We start from the raw sequence: 15436 nt of genomic DNA on the forward strand, positions 1-15436 counted from the left end.
GGACGAGATTCTGGGCCTGACGGTTAGTGTGGAGGCGCACGAGGCGCTGCACAAAAAATGGCAGGAGAAGCTGGAGGACCTGGAGAATAGGTGAAGGAGGCAGAACCTGCGGATTCTGGGTCTTCCTGAAGGCGTGAGGGGTTGAATGCTGGGGCGTATGCGACCACGATGCTGGGTACACTGATGGGCGCGGGGGCTTTCCCACGGCCCCTGGAGCTGGATGGGGCGCACAGAGTCCTGGCAAGGAGGCCGAGTGCGAACGAGCCATCGAGAGCTATGGTGGTAAGGTTCCACCGCTTCACCGACAAGGAGTGTGCCCTGCGCTGGGCGAAGAAGGAGCGGAGCAGCAGGTGGGAGAACACCAAGATCCGTATTTATCAGGACTGGAGTGCCGAGCTGGCCAAGAAGCATGCGGGATTCAACCGTGCCAAGGCGGTACTCCACGGAAAGGGGGTGAAGTTCGGGCTGTTACAACCGGCGAGGCTGTGGGTTACATATCAGGACCGGCACCACTATTTCGACACGCCGGATGAGGCGTGGACTTTCATCAAGAATGAGAAGCTGGACTCGAGTTAATGGACTGCAGTATGTTGTGGGGGTTGTTGGTGGGGGGGAGGGGCGGTGTTATGTTGGTGTTTTCCCCGTGTTTTCTTGTGTTTTTGTGGCCCCTTTGCCCTGGGCCCTCGAGGCTTTGGGCGAGGTCGCAGTTGGGAAGAGCTGCGTCACAGGAGGTGGGGTCAGCCCAGACAGGGAGCGCGGTTTACCCGCGAAATGGTGGGGCACCTGAAGCTGGGGGTTTGGGTGTACGTACCTTGTTTTGTTTTTCTTTCTCTGTTCATACGAGGTGTAGGGGGGGACTCTCTCAACCCCACCGAAGGGGTTAAGGGGGGGGGGCTGGGATGCTGCTGTGCTGACTGAGGGGGAATCGATGTTAAAGGGGAGAGTCGGGGCGGGAGCCTCGCCTGGGGGGCTGGAGGGTGCGGGAGGCGCGGGCACGTGGCTGGCCTAAAAAAGGAGATGGCTAGTCGGCCGGGGGCGGGGGGGGTAGCCCCCCGACCAGGCTGATCACGTGGAACGTGAAAGGCCTGAAGAAGCCGGTCAAGAGGGCCCGTGTGGTTTTGCACTTAAAGGGGCTCAGGGCAGATGTAGCCATGCTACAAGAAAAGCACCTGAAGATCGCGGATCAAACCAGGCTGAGGAAAGGATGGGTGGGGCAGGTTTTCCACTCTGGTCTGGATGCAAAGAACAGGGGGGTTGCAATTTTGGTGAGCAAGCGGGTGGCATTTGAGGCGGCGGGTATTGTGGCGAATAGAGGGGGTCAATATGTTAAGGTGAGTGGCAGGTTGCAGGGGGCCCGGGTGGTGCTAGTGAATGTGTATGCTCAGAACTGGGACGATGCAGGGTTTAGGATGTTGAGTAGGATTACGGATCTGGAGTCATGCAGTTTGGTAATGGGGGGGACTTTAACATGGTCCTGGACCCAGCACTGGATCGGTCTAGGTCGAGATCGGGTAAGACGCCGGCAGCGGCCAAGGTCCTGAGGGGGTTCATGGACCAGATGGAGGGAGTGGATCCGTGGACATTTGCCAGGCCAAGGGCGAAGGAGTTTTCCTTCTTCTCCCATGTGCACAAGGCGTAGTCGCGGATTGATTTTTTCGTGGTAAGTAGGGCGCTAATCCCGAGAGTGGAGGGGGTGGAGTATTCGGCCTTTGCGATCTCGGACCGTGCCCCGCACTGGGTGGAGTTGTGGCTGGGGGAGGAGAGAGGCCAACGCCCTCTGTAGAGAATGGACGTGGGCCTACGAGCGGACGAGGAGGTCTGTGGGCGGGTTCGGAGGTGCATCCAAAGCTATGTGGAGACCAATGATAATGGGTAGGTTTTGGTGAGTGTGGTCTGGGAGGTGCTGAAGGCAGTTGTCAGAGGGGAGCTAATTTCAGTCAGGGCCCACAGAGAGAAGAGGGATAGGATGGAGAGGGAGAGATTGGTGGGGGAGATACTTAGGGTGGACAGGAGGTAGGCGGAATCCCCCAAGGAGGGGTTGTTGAAGGAGCGCCGGAGCCTGCAGGTGGAGTTTGACTTGCTTACCACTGGGAACGTGGAGGCTCAGTTGAGGAAGGTACAAGGAGCGGTGTATGAATATGGGGAGAAGGTAAGTAGGATGCTGGCGCATCAGCTGCGGAAGAGAGAGGCGGCCAGGGAGATTGGGGGAATTAGAGATATGGGGGGGGTAACACGGTGCTGAACTCGGCAAGGATTAACGAGGTCTTCAAGGACTTTTATGGCAAATTGTACGAGTCAGAACCCCGGGGGGGGGGAGGAATAATGAGGCAGTTCCTGGACCAACTGAGGTTTCCACAGGTGGAGAAGGGGCGAGTAGAGGGATTGGGGGCCCCGATTGAGATGGAGGAACTGGTTAAGGGGTTAGGGGGTATGCAGGCGGGCAAAGCCCCGGGACCGGATGGGTATCCCGTAGAGTTTTATAGGAAATTCTCGGAACTGCTGGGTCCGCTGTTGTTGAGGACTTTCAATGAGGCTAAGGAAAAGGGAACCCTTCCCCCGACGATGTCGCAGGCTCTGATCTCGCTTATCCTCAAGCGAGCTAAGAACCCGTTGCAATGTGGCTCCTATAGGCCGATTTTGCTCCTTAATGTGGATGCCAAGATTTTGGCCACTAGGATTGAGGACTGTGTCCCGGTAGTGATCAATGAGGATCAAACGGTTTGTGAAGGGCAGGCAGTTGAATACGAATGTGCGGAGGCTCCTGAATGTGATCATGATGCCCTCTGAAGGGGGATGCAGAAGTGGTAGCGGCAATGGATGCAGTGAAAGCCTTTGATCGGGTGTAGTGGGAGTACCTGTGGGAAGTGTTAGTCAGATTTGGGTTTGAAGAGGAATTTATAGGGTGGATCAAATTGTTGTATCAGGCCCCGGAAACGAGTGTGTCGACGAACCGGCTGCGGTCGGGGTACTTTAGATTACATCGAGGGACGAATCGGGGTGCCCCCTGTCCCCCGCTGCTGTTTGCCCTGGCAATCGAGCCGCTGGCCATGGCATTGAGGGAGCCCAGAAACTGTTTCACTGATTGCAGATGACCTGCTGCTGTGTATTGCGGATCGGTGGAGGGGATGGGGAGGTCATGCAGATTCTTAGGGATTTCAGAGACTTTTTGGGGTATAAGCTGAATGTTGGAAAAAGCGAGCTTTTTGTGATCCATGCGAAGGGCCAGGAAAAGAGACCGGGAGAGCTACCGCTTAAGATGGTGGAGGGGAGCTTTCGCTACTTGGGCATACAGGTGTCTAAGAGCTTGGGGGGTCCTCACAAGCTCAATTTAGCGCGGCTGGTGGATCAGATGGAGGACGACTTTAAGAGGTGGGACATGCTGCAGCTTTCCCTGGCGGGCAGGGTGCAGTCCGTAAAGATGACGGTCCTCCCCAGGTTCGTCTTCCAGTGCCTTCCCATTGTCATCCCCAAGTCCTTTTTCAAGCAGGTAAATAGGATTATTACGGGATTTGTGTGGGCAAACAGGACACCGCGTGTTAAGAGAATGTTCTTGGAGCGCAGTCCGGGGGGGGGGGGGGGGGGGGGGGGGGGGGGGGGCTGTTGGCGCTGCCGAACTTTTGCAGCTATTACTGGGCAGCGAATATATCCATGATTCGGGAATGGGTAATGGAGCGAGAGGCGACGGCGTGGAGGCGGTTGGAGGCAGTGTCTTGTAAAGATACTAGCTTGGGGGCACTGATAATGGAACCGTTGCCGCTTCCGCCGATGCGGTATACCATGAGCCCAGTGGTGCCGGCGACATTGAGGATCTGGGGGCAGTGGAGACAGCACAGGGGGGAGGCAAGGGCTTCAATCTGGACCCCGATACGGAACAATCACAGGTTTGTTCCGGGTAGAATAGACGGGGGGGTTTCTAGGTTGGCACAGGCCGGGTATCAAAAGGATGGGGGACTTGTTCATTGATGGGACTTTTGCTAGTCTGAGGGCGCTGGAGGAGAAATTTGGGCTACCCCCGGGGAATACCTTTAGGTAAATGCAGGTTCGGGCGTTCGTGAAAAAGCAGGTGGGGAAATTCCCACTGTTGCCTTCCCGGAGGATACAGGATAGGGTGGTCTCGGGCATGTGGGTAGGGGATGGCAAGATATCGGAAATATATCAGGAGCTGCAGGAGGCAGAGGAGGCCACGGTGGAGGAGCTGAAGGGCAAATGGGAGGAGGAGCTGGATGAGGGCCTATGGGCTGACGCCCTGGGCAGGGTCAATTCCTCCTAATTTTGCGCCAGGCTTAGCCTGATTCAGTTTAAGGTGGTGCACCGGGCGCATATGACAGTGGTGAGAATGAGTAAGTTCTTTGGGGTGGGGGACAGGTGTGTGAGGTGCTCGGGGAGCCCAGCAAACCACGTCCATATGTTCTGGGCATGCCCGGCACTTACAGGATTTTGGAAAGGCTTTGCAAAGGCTCTGTCCAAGGTCTTGGATACTCGGGTAAAACCGAGCTGGGGGATAGTGATATTTGGGGTATCAGACGATCCGGGAGTGCAGGAGTCGAAAGAGGCCAGAGTTCTGGCCTTTGCCTCCTTGGTAGCCCGGAGAAGGCTCTTGTTAATGTGGAGGGACGGGAAGCCCCCAAGCGTAGAGGCTTGGGTCAACGACATGGCAGGGTATCTCAGGTTGGAGAGGATAAAGTTTGCCTTGCGAGGGTCCTTGCAGGGGTTCTCCAGGCAGTGGCAACCGTTCCTTGACTTTCTTGCGGAACGTTAGGTGGAGGTCAGCAACAGCAGCAAACCAGAGGGGGGGGGGAAGAGGGTGGGGGGGGGGTGATTTGGGCGGTGGATGGTTTTCATTTGTAAAGGGAAAATACCCCACCTTGTTTTGTTAAATGGCTGAGTTGTTTTCTGTTTTATTGCTATGTTTTCATTTCGTTTTTCTTTTTGTAGTGGTTTGCAAAAATTATTGAAAAATTTTGAATATAAACAAATTTTTTTAAAAAAGGTCACACTTGCATTTCTTGAAAAGGTGTTGAAACTCATTTGATGTACATTATTAGATTCCTTGGATTGGATAATTTGGTCAGTGTAGCACTAATAGATGCAATCTATTAAGTCCCCATAGTTTCCCATGCTGCAATTGTCTGGTTAAGCTCTCCAGGTTGACTGACCTGACCTGAATCACTGTGATGTCAGGCAATTTTTCTGCTTGGTTGTTCGTCTCTATTTCCATTGGCATTCTTAACTTTGCCTCTTTTCATCCCAAAAGTGCATAATTTTCCCACTACTTACATCCCTCTCCCTGGTTGCCATCTCGAGTTGAATCAAACTGTTTGCAATCTTGGGGTCCTATCTGACATCAAGCTGAGCTTGTGACCTCGCCTTCTCCAACATGAAGTCTTCTTGATTTTGCTGCTATGACATCACCTATCTCCGCACCTGTTTAGTCCAGTATTCCGCCCGAACCCCCCCCCCCTCCATGTCTCTCTCCGCACCGGAAGTAACTATTTCAATAACAGAGAATGCTGGAAAAACTCAGCAAGTCCGGCAGCATCGGTAGGAGGAAGAAACAGTTAACATTTTCAGTCCGTTTGACTCTTCACCAGAACCATAGAGAGGAAGAATGTGTTTGGTATTAAACTAGCTGGGAGAGATTGCGACAAGACATAGCAACCTTAAGAACACAAGGTTGATGGCTTGGAGCAAGGGGGGTGGGGGAAGGAAGGGTTATTGCATTGAGACAATATTTTACCTATTTAACTATTCCAATGCTTTTTCATTGGCCTGCCATCTTCCACCATTCATCCAAACTCTATTGTCTATGTCCTATCTGCACTAGAATGTGCTCACCCATCAGCCAAATGATGCCACTTCATGCAATCAGTGGCATTGACAACTATTGAGAAACATGGGCATTGATGAAACAATCAATCACTATTTCTACTTTAGGAAAGGAGTTTTGGTTTTCCCTCAAGCAAAGCACGAGACAGAGCAGCACATATAATCGCACCGTGGCGGCATCAGTAAGTCTGAAAGATTGCTGGATGCGGTGATCAAAACAGACTATTGGTGTTTCTTAACTAACACAAAATTATTTTAGTCTCTCTAAATAATTTAAATCTCAAATTTTGCTTGCCAACCCAGTAAAGAGCTTTGGAATACCTTATTCTGTTGAAGGCGATGTATAAATGCAAACTATATCTCGACAATTCCATTTGTTTTTTGTTCTGCACGAATGCAATGTTGGAGTTTCTCAAACTGCCCGTGCAAATCCTATTACCCAGTATTACCATTTAAAATAAACAGTTGCAAGTGGATTCGTTGCGAGTGCAGTCCTTTTTATAATGTCTGTACTTGTTCCTTTTGGTCTGATGGAGGTCACAAAGCATCTCGCTCATTAAGTAATTGCCTGGGTCAGAGTTATATGCTGGCCTGCTAATGCATGAGTAATACCATGCCACAGGGTTTGCTTCTGGCAGTTGCATGTATTCAACCTAAAGACTTGACAAAAATAACTGGTGGTGGTAAAGATCACTTTCACAGTTCTGGGAGAAGGTAGATGTGCACCTTTAGGAGGCAGTTGTTAGTCATAAGTCTTGATAGTGCTCCTTCAATGGCTGATTTTCATGTCCATTATATTTTACCCAATAGCTGTGTGATGCGGATGATTTTATTATTGTTTTTCCCTCTATGCTAGAATATTCAACACAGGAAATATGCAAAGTGGAAGGCAGCCTATATCCACAATTGCTTGAAAAATGGTGAAACCCCCCAGTCCGGACCTACAGGGATGGAAGACGACGAAATACTTGGTAAGAATTAACTTTTGGTACCTCAGCACAAGTGAGGGCTAACGACGGCCAGCCAGAATGTGACGTTGCTTCCAATGCACGTTTGCAAAAATAGGAATTGCCCCTTCTTTTCAAACTAAATTTAAAACAAATGCAAAGTGAATTGGGCCAATGTTGCAGCCTGGTGCACACACCTCTGCTGAATATAGCTGCTTAGCTTTCAATGGGCTCCAGATTGTATTCGTTCAGAACTGATTGCTATGACGTTAAGTGACTGCTAGTTTGCCCACATGGTGAGCTCCCAGGGTTAAGCGGTGTCTCTGGGGAAGACGCTGAATAGGAACGGTCACATTGCCCCAGAGCAAGAGATTGAATCTTGGGGGCTTACTTTCTGGCCTCCTGTACATTATGACAGGAGACATTTCTTTGTGTGGCTTCATGCTTCAGAAATCATTGGGGATAGAAAGACAGGAAACAGCTGAATTAAGCAGGGAGTGTAAACAAGAAATTAAAGAGCTTTCTCAAGCATCTTCCATAGCTCATTATGGGTATGTAGATGGCTCATGGGTTACTGTGATGTTGGCTTTTCTCTTTGTTTTTGCAAACAGCTTTTTTGGTCTCTGCAAGAAATTAAACTTGAGGTCTCCATTTTCAACCAGAATCCGTGCCCTCAATGTTTTGCAGCATCTTTACAGCTCGTGTAGCCACAGTGATAATGTCTGAAATGCTGCAGGTAATCTGTACACAGCAAGCTCACACAAATACCAATGTAACAATAACCTGTTTGCGGGATAATTGTTGGCCATGATACTGGGGGGAGCTCACCTGCTCTTCAAAATCCTGCCACAAGATCTTTTATGCACACCTTAAAGAGCAGACAGAGTCTCGGTTTAATGTCTTATCCGGAAGACAACAGCTCCAACAGTGCAGTACTCCTTTGGTGCAGCGCAGGGAGTGTAGGTTTGAATGACGAGCTGAAGACACTATTAGAATTTGAACCTGCTGACTCAAATGGGGGTGTTGGCCACTGAGCTAGGGATGATACGTTTGTAAGATAATACACTTTTTTTTGTAAATCTTTACTCAAACAAGTGCTTCCAACCTAAAAGCAAAACACTAAAATTACTTGCACCACATTAGTCCTCCATAATACCATGTTAATCAGATCTTGATTTTAACTCTAGATTTTGATGCAATGTTAGCCAGTGGGTTAACTCACTGAGTGAGGTCCTTCAGCCTCTGGGACTTGGGATTGAATGCAGCTCAGTTCACTTACTAAAAGTTTATTTCTGCCCTCACTCCAACAAGAGCCCTCCGGTGAAATAGTTTTTGTTGGACGTGATCCACAGTATGGAGCTATGTGCAATTTATCAGTGGTTGGCATTGAATTTGGCATTTGTTTGACAAGGAAAAGCAAAGTACTGCAGCTGCTAGAAATCTGAAATAAAACCACAAAGGCTGCAAGCACTCAGCAAGTTGGGCAACATCTTGGAGTTACTTTGGGAGAATCGACGAGCTCCAAAGAACCCAGTCTAGACCCCGGCTGCACAATGAAACAGCAGCTTCACCGTTGTGCCAAAAGCTTGTGAATACAGCCTCAGAGACTTGAGCATGCCATCCAGGTTGATATTCCAATCCCCAGTGCATTACCACCCGAGTGCTGACTGTTTTTCAAGTGAGATCTTAAATCACTGTCAACCCACTTAACTAGGTGTAAATGAACCCAGTTTATTATTTTGAAGAAAAACAGGAAATTCTCCTTGTCATCCTACCCAATATTTGTCCTTCAGCCGACATTGCTAAAACAAATCATCTGATCATTATTGCATTGCTGTTGTGAGGGCTTGCTATGCTCAAATTTGGCTGCAACATTCATATGTTACAACAACTTTTCAAACTTGCTGTAAAATGCTTTGGGACATTGAAGTCATGGAAGTTCCTATATAAATGCATATCTCTCTTACAATGATTGTTGGAATGACTTGCATATTTGAATACTGTTCATTGTAGTAGTGGATGGTGACTGGCAACATTTATTGATGTCCAGTCGAGCTGATTAGGATGCTCTTAGAAGCCTTCGCTGATGCTTCATCAGATGAGTTATTGACTTTGGCATACTGTTTAAATTGTGAGCTTTTTTTAAAAAAAGTCAGCTGCAACACTTTATGTAGTGCAGAGCCAAATATCAAATGTAAATAATCCAGCTTCAGAAGATATTTGGGAGAGACTTTCTAATTCTCGTGGACTTTCAGGGCCATTACAAGAAGTCCATTGTTTGAAGGCATAGCCTGCAAGTCTCGTTCATTTTCCATTAGCAAGTGAAGGAAACTAATGAGTAAGTAGAATGGAATGGGATAAAAGTCTGTATTGAAGCAGAGTATAAGTAGTACTGTATAACCTCACTCATTAGCATATATTCCGAGTGCTTTGTTTACACGTTGGAAACCTTTTTTGGTAGAAGCTTTGGAGCAATCACTTCTGAAATCTGACAAGTTCTGAGTACTGCTCTTGCGAGAATTCTGTAGTTAGGGGAGACTCACTGAAACCTATAGCCTCCAAACATATTTGCTGGTGCAATCCTAAAGCAGTGACAGATGGACCACAGAAGGAAGCCATATGGCCCAGCAGTCCTGTGCCAGCTTTTAAAGAGTTATCCAATTCGACTCACTTATCTCCATCTGGAAAAACCGAATGTTTTCAGGTGTATGTGCAAATCCCCATTGAAAGTTACTGTTGAATGTGTTTTCACCATCCTTTGAGGCAACAGTTCCAGATCATCACAGGTGCCATCCTCATGTTGGGCTTATGGTATGTTGCTGCTGCCGAGTCAGTTGTGCCTTGTTTTAAGCTGTATCTGACCTCTACTACAACTTAATGCTAGAACAAGGCGCCAGAAGTCACATGTTACATTGCCTGTCAATTTATTTGGAGGAGCAAGGGAATTGCAAGTATTGTCATGTGTTGCTTTTTGACCAGTGGTCCTCGAGGTCTGCGTCAACAACTTGAGACGTATACAGACTAATGGGTTCATAGATTTAACCTTCGTCAGAGGATTTAAACTCGTTTTTCAAGTTCTGCTGGCTAAAAGTAGAAACTATATTACCGATAGAAAAATTAAGAAATTGAAATTTTAAAAAGTAAATTCTATAAAGAAACAACCATTGTGGTCTGTATCCATTGAATGAATTTCACCTGGAATATTAGCCTTTCTCTTCCACCTTCTGTATCTCTCCAATGTTTATTTTGTTTTTATTTTAGATTGTCCATGCCATTCCTCTTGCATCACTGGAAATTCCATTATAAAAATAATTTTGTCTTCAGTAATAATGTTACGATCAAGCCCATTTTAGAATTTTAAAAAAGTTAGGATTTTTCAATCCCGAATGTATTTGACAGTGTGCAAAGCTGTATGAAGAAATAGGCCAGCCAGTTCTCTTGAGTTAATAAGAAAGGAGTTAGTTTTATTGTTTTAAAACCTCACTCAGGAAGTAATAGACTTATTTAAAAGGTCAAAACACATCCTGAGCCCCACGACACACATGAGAAACAGAATAAGTTGCAGGGTGGAGGAGATTTAAATGATAAGATTTGAAGTCCTTAAAAAAAAACGTACATTCTGATGTTTCTTTAGTAATCTTGACATTCCAGTGGGTTGCTGCTGCTGTAAGCTAGTTATTTTCTGGAGACATTCTCTTAAACTGCAATCTGCCTTTTTCCAAAGTGGATATTATGGCATTTGAATTCCTCCGCTATCTTTGATATGCATTCCAAAATGTAACAGATATAGGGCCCAGAACTTGGAAATTGCAGGGAGAGAGTGATGAGATACTGGTTCACCCTGAGACTCCCCCTGTGTCTGTTCTAACACAGTCTATAATCAGAGCTTCTCACTTCGGGTTTTAGTCACGTGACAGCTGCTTTTCATAGAATTTACAGTGCAGAAGGAGGCCATTTGGCCCATCGAGTCTGCACCGGCCCTTGGAAAGAGCACCCTACCCAAGCCCAAGCCTCCACCCTATCCCCATAACGTTTTTGGACAATTCAATTCAGCATGGCCAGTCCACCTAATCTGCACATCTTTGGACTGTGGGAGGAAACCGGAGCACCCGGAGGAAACCCATGCAGTCACGGGGAGAAACGTGCAGACTCCACACGGACAGCGATCCAAGCTGGGAATCGAACCTGGTATCCTGCAGCTGTGAAGTAAATATGCTACTGTGCTGCACAATGGCGGGTCAACCATAATAACGAGGAGCTTTGATTTCCATTGTCACACCTACAAAATGCCATTGAAACAGAAAGAGGGGTCCTTAGCACCTTCCTTGCATAATGAGTTTGGTGATCCTTCTTTGATCCTGGTTGTTTTCTGCAGTCGGGAAGCCTGTACCCTGTTGTCCTTATGTTTTACATAAGATTCAGACAATGGTGAGTGTGAAGCCCATCAGGCAATCTGCCAAGACATGTCCCCCCAGTTTTCGATGATCAAAGGTGACTAGAACGTTGGCCAATTAATAGGTCAGGTGACTTCTGCAGCCTTTTCAAAATAGTGTCTGCTCTTCTCGCTGTTTCTTTTCCTTTTTTAAATACACAATCCAAGGTATTATACCAGCCAAAGAAACTAATGAAAAATAGTCCACATAGCACAAAAGATACTGACGTGATAATGGCAGTCCGAGACCTTTGGTTCCTAAGTTCCTGCACTTCTGTTTGTAGTGGGATAACACAATGAAGCAAGCCGAGGGAAGCACACCATAGTTACACCTGAATATTTTGAAACTCAGGCTGAAATTTTTGTTGGGTAAGATTATCAAGGGATATGGTAAATTAAGTTATGGTGAAGATTAGCTGAATTGTGATTCAATGTATTTAAACAGGCTAAAGGGGCTGAATGTTTCTATGTTCAGATGGGAGTTAGAAAGCTTGGCTAATTTCTTCTGTCTCTAACCCAGAAGTCTTAGACCAACTGTTAGATTCACTGCATCTGCTTTATTTTTTTGACAATTTAAAAGCTCTTTTATATCAAGTGACCAAATGCGATCTCTGTTTGCAGATAACGAGAGTAAAGGTGACGGCTCACTCCCGCAATCGTCACTCTCCAATATGCCCCCTGACTCCATGCCAACTTCAGACCTCTCCAACATACAGGTGCCTCCTGGTGATCAACCTCCATCAAATTTCTCAACCATTCATATCCCTCCTGGCGCGCACGCTCCAGCCAATACTCCAGCAGAGGTGCCGGGCAACTCAGGTATGATACACCGCAGCTTTGACAAAGGGTCATCTGGACTCGAAACGTTAGCTCTTTTCTCTCCTTACAGATGCTGCCAGACCTGCTGAGATTTTTCCAGCATTTTCTCTTTTGATACACCGCAGCAGTGTGGCGAATACACAAAGAATGCGTTAAAAGATGCGGGTAACAAACTGCCAACATGTGGCTGTATTTCCTGATTGTTAAATTTTGACACAGGACTTCTCCCTCACAAACACAATGGGAAACCGCATGCACATATCCCATGATTTGCCTGAATGGTAGATGGTGGACCATAACAGCACGATCCAGCACTTATCCAATAGCAGAGAGCAAAACTATCAAGTGGATACGCAAAGCACCTGGCTGCAGGTGCATGAATAAGAGTACATTGTGTTTCCTCATAGGTTTGCCTTCCAGAATATCACAGTGGCTGTTTTGTAAGGAGCAGTTCATTAATTGCAGTCACATGAATAGCAGGCATACATTTACTTACAACTCCATTTCTGCAAAAAGTGTAAAGTTGAAAATTGGGTTACATGATATGTATAAAATTCTACAAGCTTTAGGTAAATGCTGTGGCTGTGCTTCATCCATGAACTGGAGTACTCAGCAGCTTCAGGAGAGAACATTTGAGAGGAAATTAAAATAATGTACATGATGGCAAGGCCAGCAAGCTCATCTGTGTTTTCCCTAACTGCTGGACAATGCAACATAATGCTCCGTCGTCCTCTGGTCATTAGTCATGCTATCATCTAGCGGGATATTGGGAAAACAAATCTGGAATGTCCCTTATTCTCTCAGTCAGAAGTGGCTAAATAAACACAGTGAAACATAGATATTCCCTGTGAGACCCAACAGTCCATCCCACTAAATCTATTCTTGCTTCATTTGTTGGTTTGGCCTGTATGAATATTCTGGACCTGGAGGTTTGGGAGGATTGTTTGTAGCTGCTGTTGCTGCATCCTTGTATTCCTCAATGAACAGTGGCATCTGTTAAGATCAACACTCGAAGGTATTTGCAAATTAATTTATTAATTGTTCATTTGTGGCCTCCAAGTGTCCATGGCATCCAGGATTCTCCAATGATGAACATAGGCTTGCTTGATGGTATTAATATGTTACGCTAAGCCATCCTGTTGTCCCTGTGCTTTGTGGTAGTGTACAAGACTGAACATAGAACATACAGTGCAGAAGGAAGCCATTCGGCCCATCGAGTCTGCACCGACCCACTTAAGCCCTCACTTCCACTCTATCCCCGTAACCCAATAACCCCATCTAACCTTTTTGGTCACTAAGGGCAATTTATCATGGCCAATCCACCTAACCTGCATGCCTTTGGACTGTGGGAGGAAACCGGAGCACCCGGAGGAAACCCACGCAGACATGGGAAGAACACGCAGACTCCGCACAGACAGTGACCCAGCGGGGAATCGAACCTGGGACACAGTGCTAGCCACTTGTGCTATCGTGCTGCCCTCTGATTAGATTTAATGCCAAAAAAATGTTATCTTCATTCAATAAACCCATCTAGTGTCCTTAACATTATGCGTGAAATATATTCAGCTAACTTCAGGCAACAAAATTTTGGTGCTCGACATCGCTGCAGCTCTGCCTCACTTCTTCTTTTGAGGCTTGACCATAGCATCCAGTTTAAATACAATGAAGCAGAAAGCAGATCAATAAAGTGAGCAGAATATAGAGTAGTTAGCTGGCGTGTACAGAAGTTTCTTGTAAAAAGTGACCACAATAGAGATGCCATTGCTTTGTCAAGGTGACCATCACCAGATGTCACACTCTAGCTCCATTACTTTGCTCTGTTTTAACCAACCTGTTGAATGTAGAAAGAGAAACGCAACCTTGGTTCAGAAAAGGCAGTTCCTCTTTTTTTTCAACTTTTGATTATTTGTGCTGAATTAACTTGTTGAACTAAAGCTAACTTGTTCACTTGGCAATTTTATCACTACGATATTGTTCCAGTTTCTCAAATGCAATGTCAAATCATTGGGGAATGTTTAAAAAGTAAGTCAATGTGATCATTAAACCGTCAATTGTCCAGTGCAAGGCGTAATTTTAGATTGGGCCCTGTGACGGGTTGAAGTATAATATATAATACATAAAAATATAATATCATAAGCAGTGATTTTCTGAAAGTCAACTCCCATGTGGTGCTTCTAACCAGGGGCACATTTCACAAATCAACCTGGCACTCTGGACGAACGAGGGATGCAGTGGGTCTCCCATAATAAGAAGAAGAATGCAATGGTTCACCCACCCCATTTGCCCTTTCACATTAGAACCCGAGTCATGGAATACCACAGTGCAGAAGAGGACCTTCGGCCCATCGAGTCTGCACTGACGCATGAAAGGCCCTGACCTGCCCACCTAATCCCACTTGCCAGCACTTGGCCCAGAGCCTCGAACGTTATGACGTTGCCAAGTGCTCACCCAGGTACGTTTTAAAGGATGTGAGGCAGCCCGCCTCTACCACCCTCCCAGACAGTGCGTTCCAGACTGTCATCACTCTGGGTAAAAATGATTTTTCTCAACCCCCCCATAAACCTCCCACTCCTCACTTTTGAACTTGTGTCCCCTCGTAACTGACCCTTCAACTAAGGGGAACAGCTGCTCCCTATCCACCCTGTCCATGCCCTTAACTCAATCCCAGACTGATGAGTTTTCCATACCTCGACTTCTATTTTGGTCAGTCCTGCTGCAGGAGATTATATTGCAAGTTTGGGGCAAAGTAGGAACAGCTTTACCAGTGCTGGAATCGACAATCGGGGCAGGATTTTCTGTTTCAGGTCAGGACCCTGACCATGCCCTGCAGCTGTGGCTGATAGCCATGATGCCAGGGCAGGGCCAGGTTTTCTTGTAAGATGACGTGCACCCACTCCAACCCCCCACCCACACACTTACTGCGAGGCTGCTGGATGTCAGCTGATGTATAGGGCCCGCTTGCAGACTAGAAATTTCTGAGTAGGCCCCTTAATTACTTCTATTGGCTACATTCCTGAATATAAATTTCAAGCAGGATAGTGCTGGCATGCCAACCAGCAGTGCCGACCTCATTCCCACCCCATCAGCCTCTAAAAATCCCACCCGAGGTTTCACCAGTGCCAAACGTGGCTCATTGGCGTCGCAGTTGCTTCTCAGTCAGAGGGCCTTGGGCTCCAGCCATTCTCCAGTTGTGAGCTGTGAAATTCACTTTGGTTCCATTGTGAATTGTGTTTTGTTGTCTTTGGGTATACTCGTGGGGCAGTATGCTGAGAGCTTTATACTGCATCATTCTCAAGCTACCAAGCTCTGCTTAGAGTTTGGGAGAGTTTGATGCTGACATGCATAATGTGAAAAACATTCCATTCCCAGGAAACAAGCTCAAAACCAGCCATCGGGGGGGTGGGAACCAATG

At 46.9% G+C, this 15436-nt stretch overlaps 1 protein-coding gene across 2 annotated transcripts in view; it reads left to right on the forward strand.

Moving 5' to 3' along the window:
• The window catches only part of vta1 (vesicle (multivesicular body) trafficking 1), a 205085-nt gene that overhangs the window by 129343 nt on the left and 60306 nt on the right, over nucleotides 1-15436 (forward strand). For both annotated transcript variants that reach the window (XM_072513785.1, XM_072513794.1), the window contains exons 5-6: nucleotides 6683-6797; nucleotides 11827-12024. In XM_072513785.1, coding sequence (XP_072369886.1) covers nucleotides 6683-6797; nucleotides 11827-12024 — 313 coding nt within the window. The remainder of the gene's footprint in view (nucleotides 1-6682; nucleotides 6798-11826; nucleotides 12025-15436) is intronic.

Source organism: Scyliorhinus torazame, chromosome 1 (genome assembly GCF_047496885.1).
Source record: "Scyliorhinus torazame isolate Kashiwa2021f chromosome 1, sScyTor2.1, whole genome shotgun sequence".
Taxonomy (NCBI): Eukaryota; Metazoa; Chordata; class Chondrichthyes; order Carcharhiniformes; family Scyliorhinidae; genus Scyliorhinus; species Scyliorhinus torazame.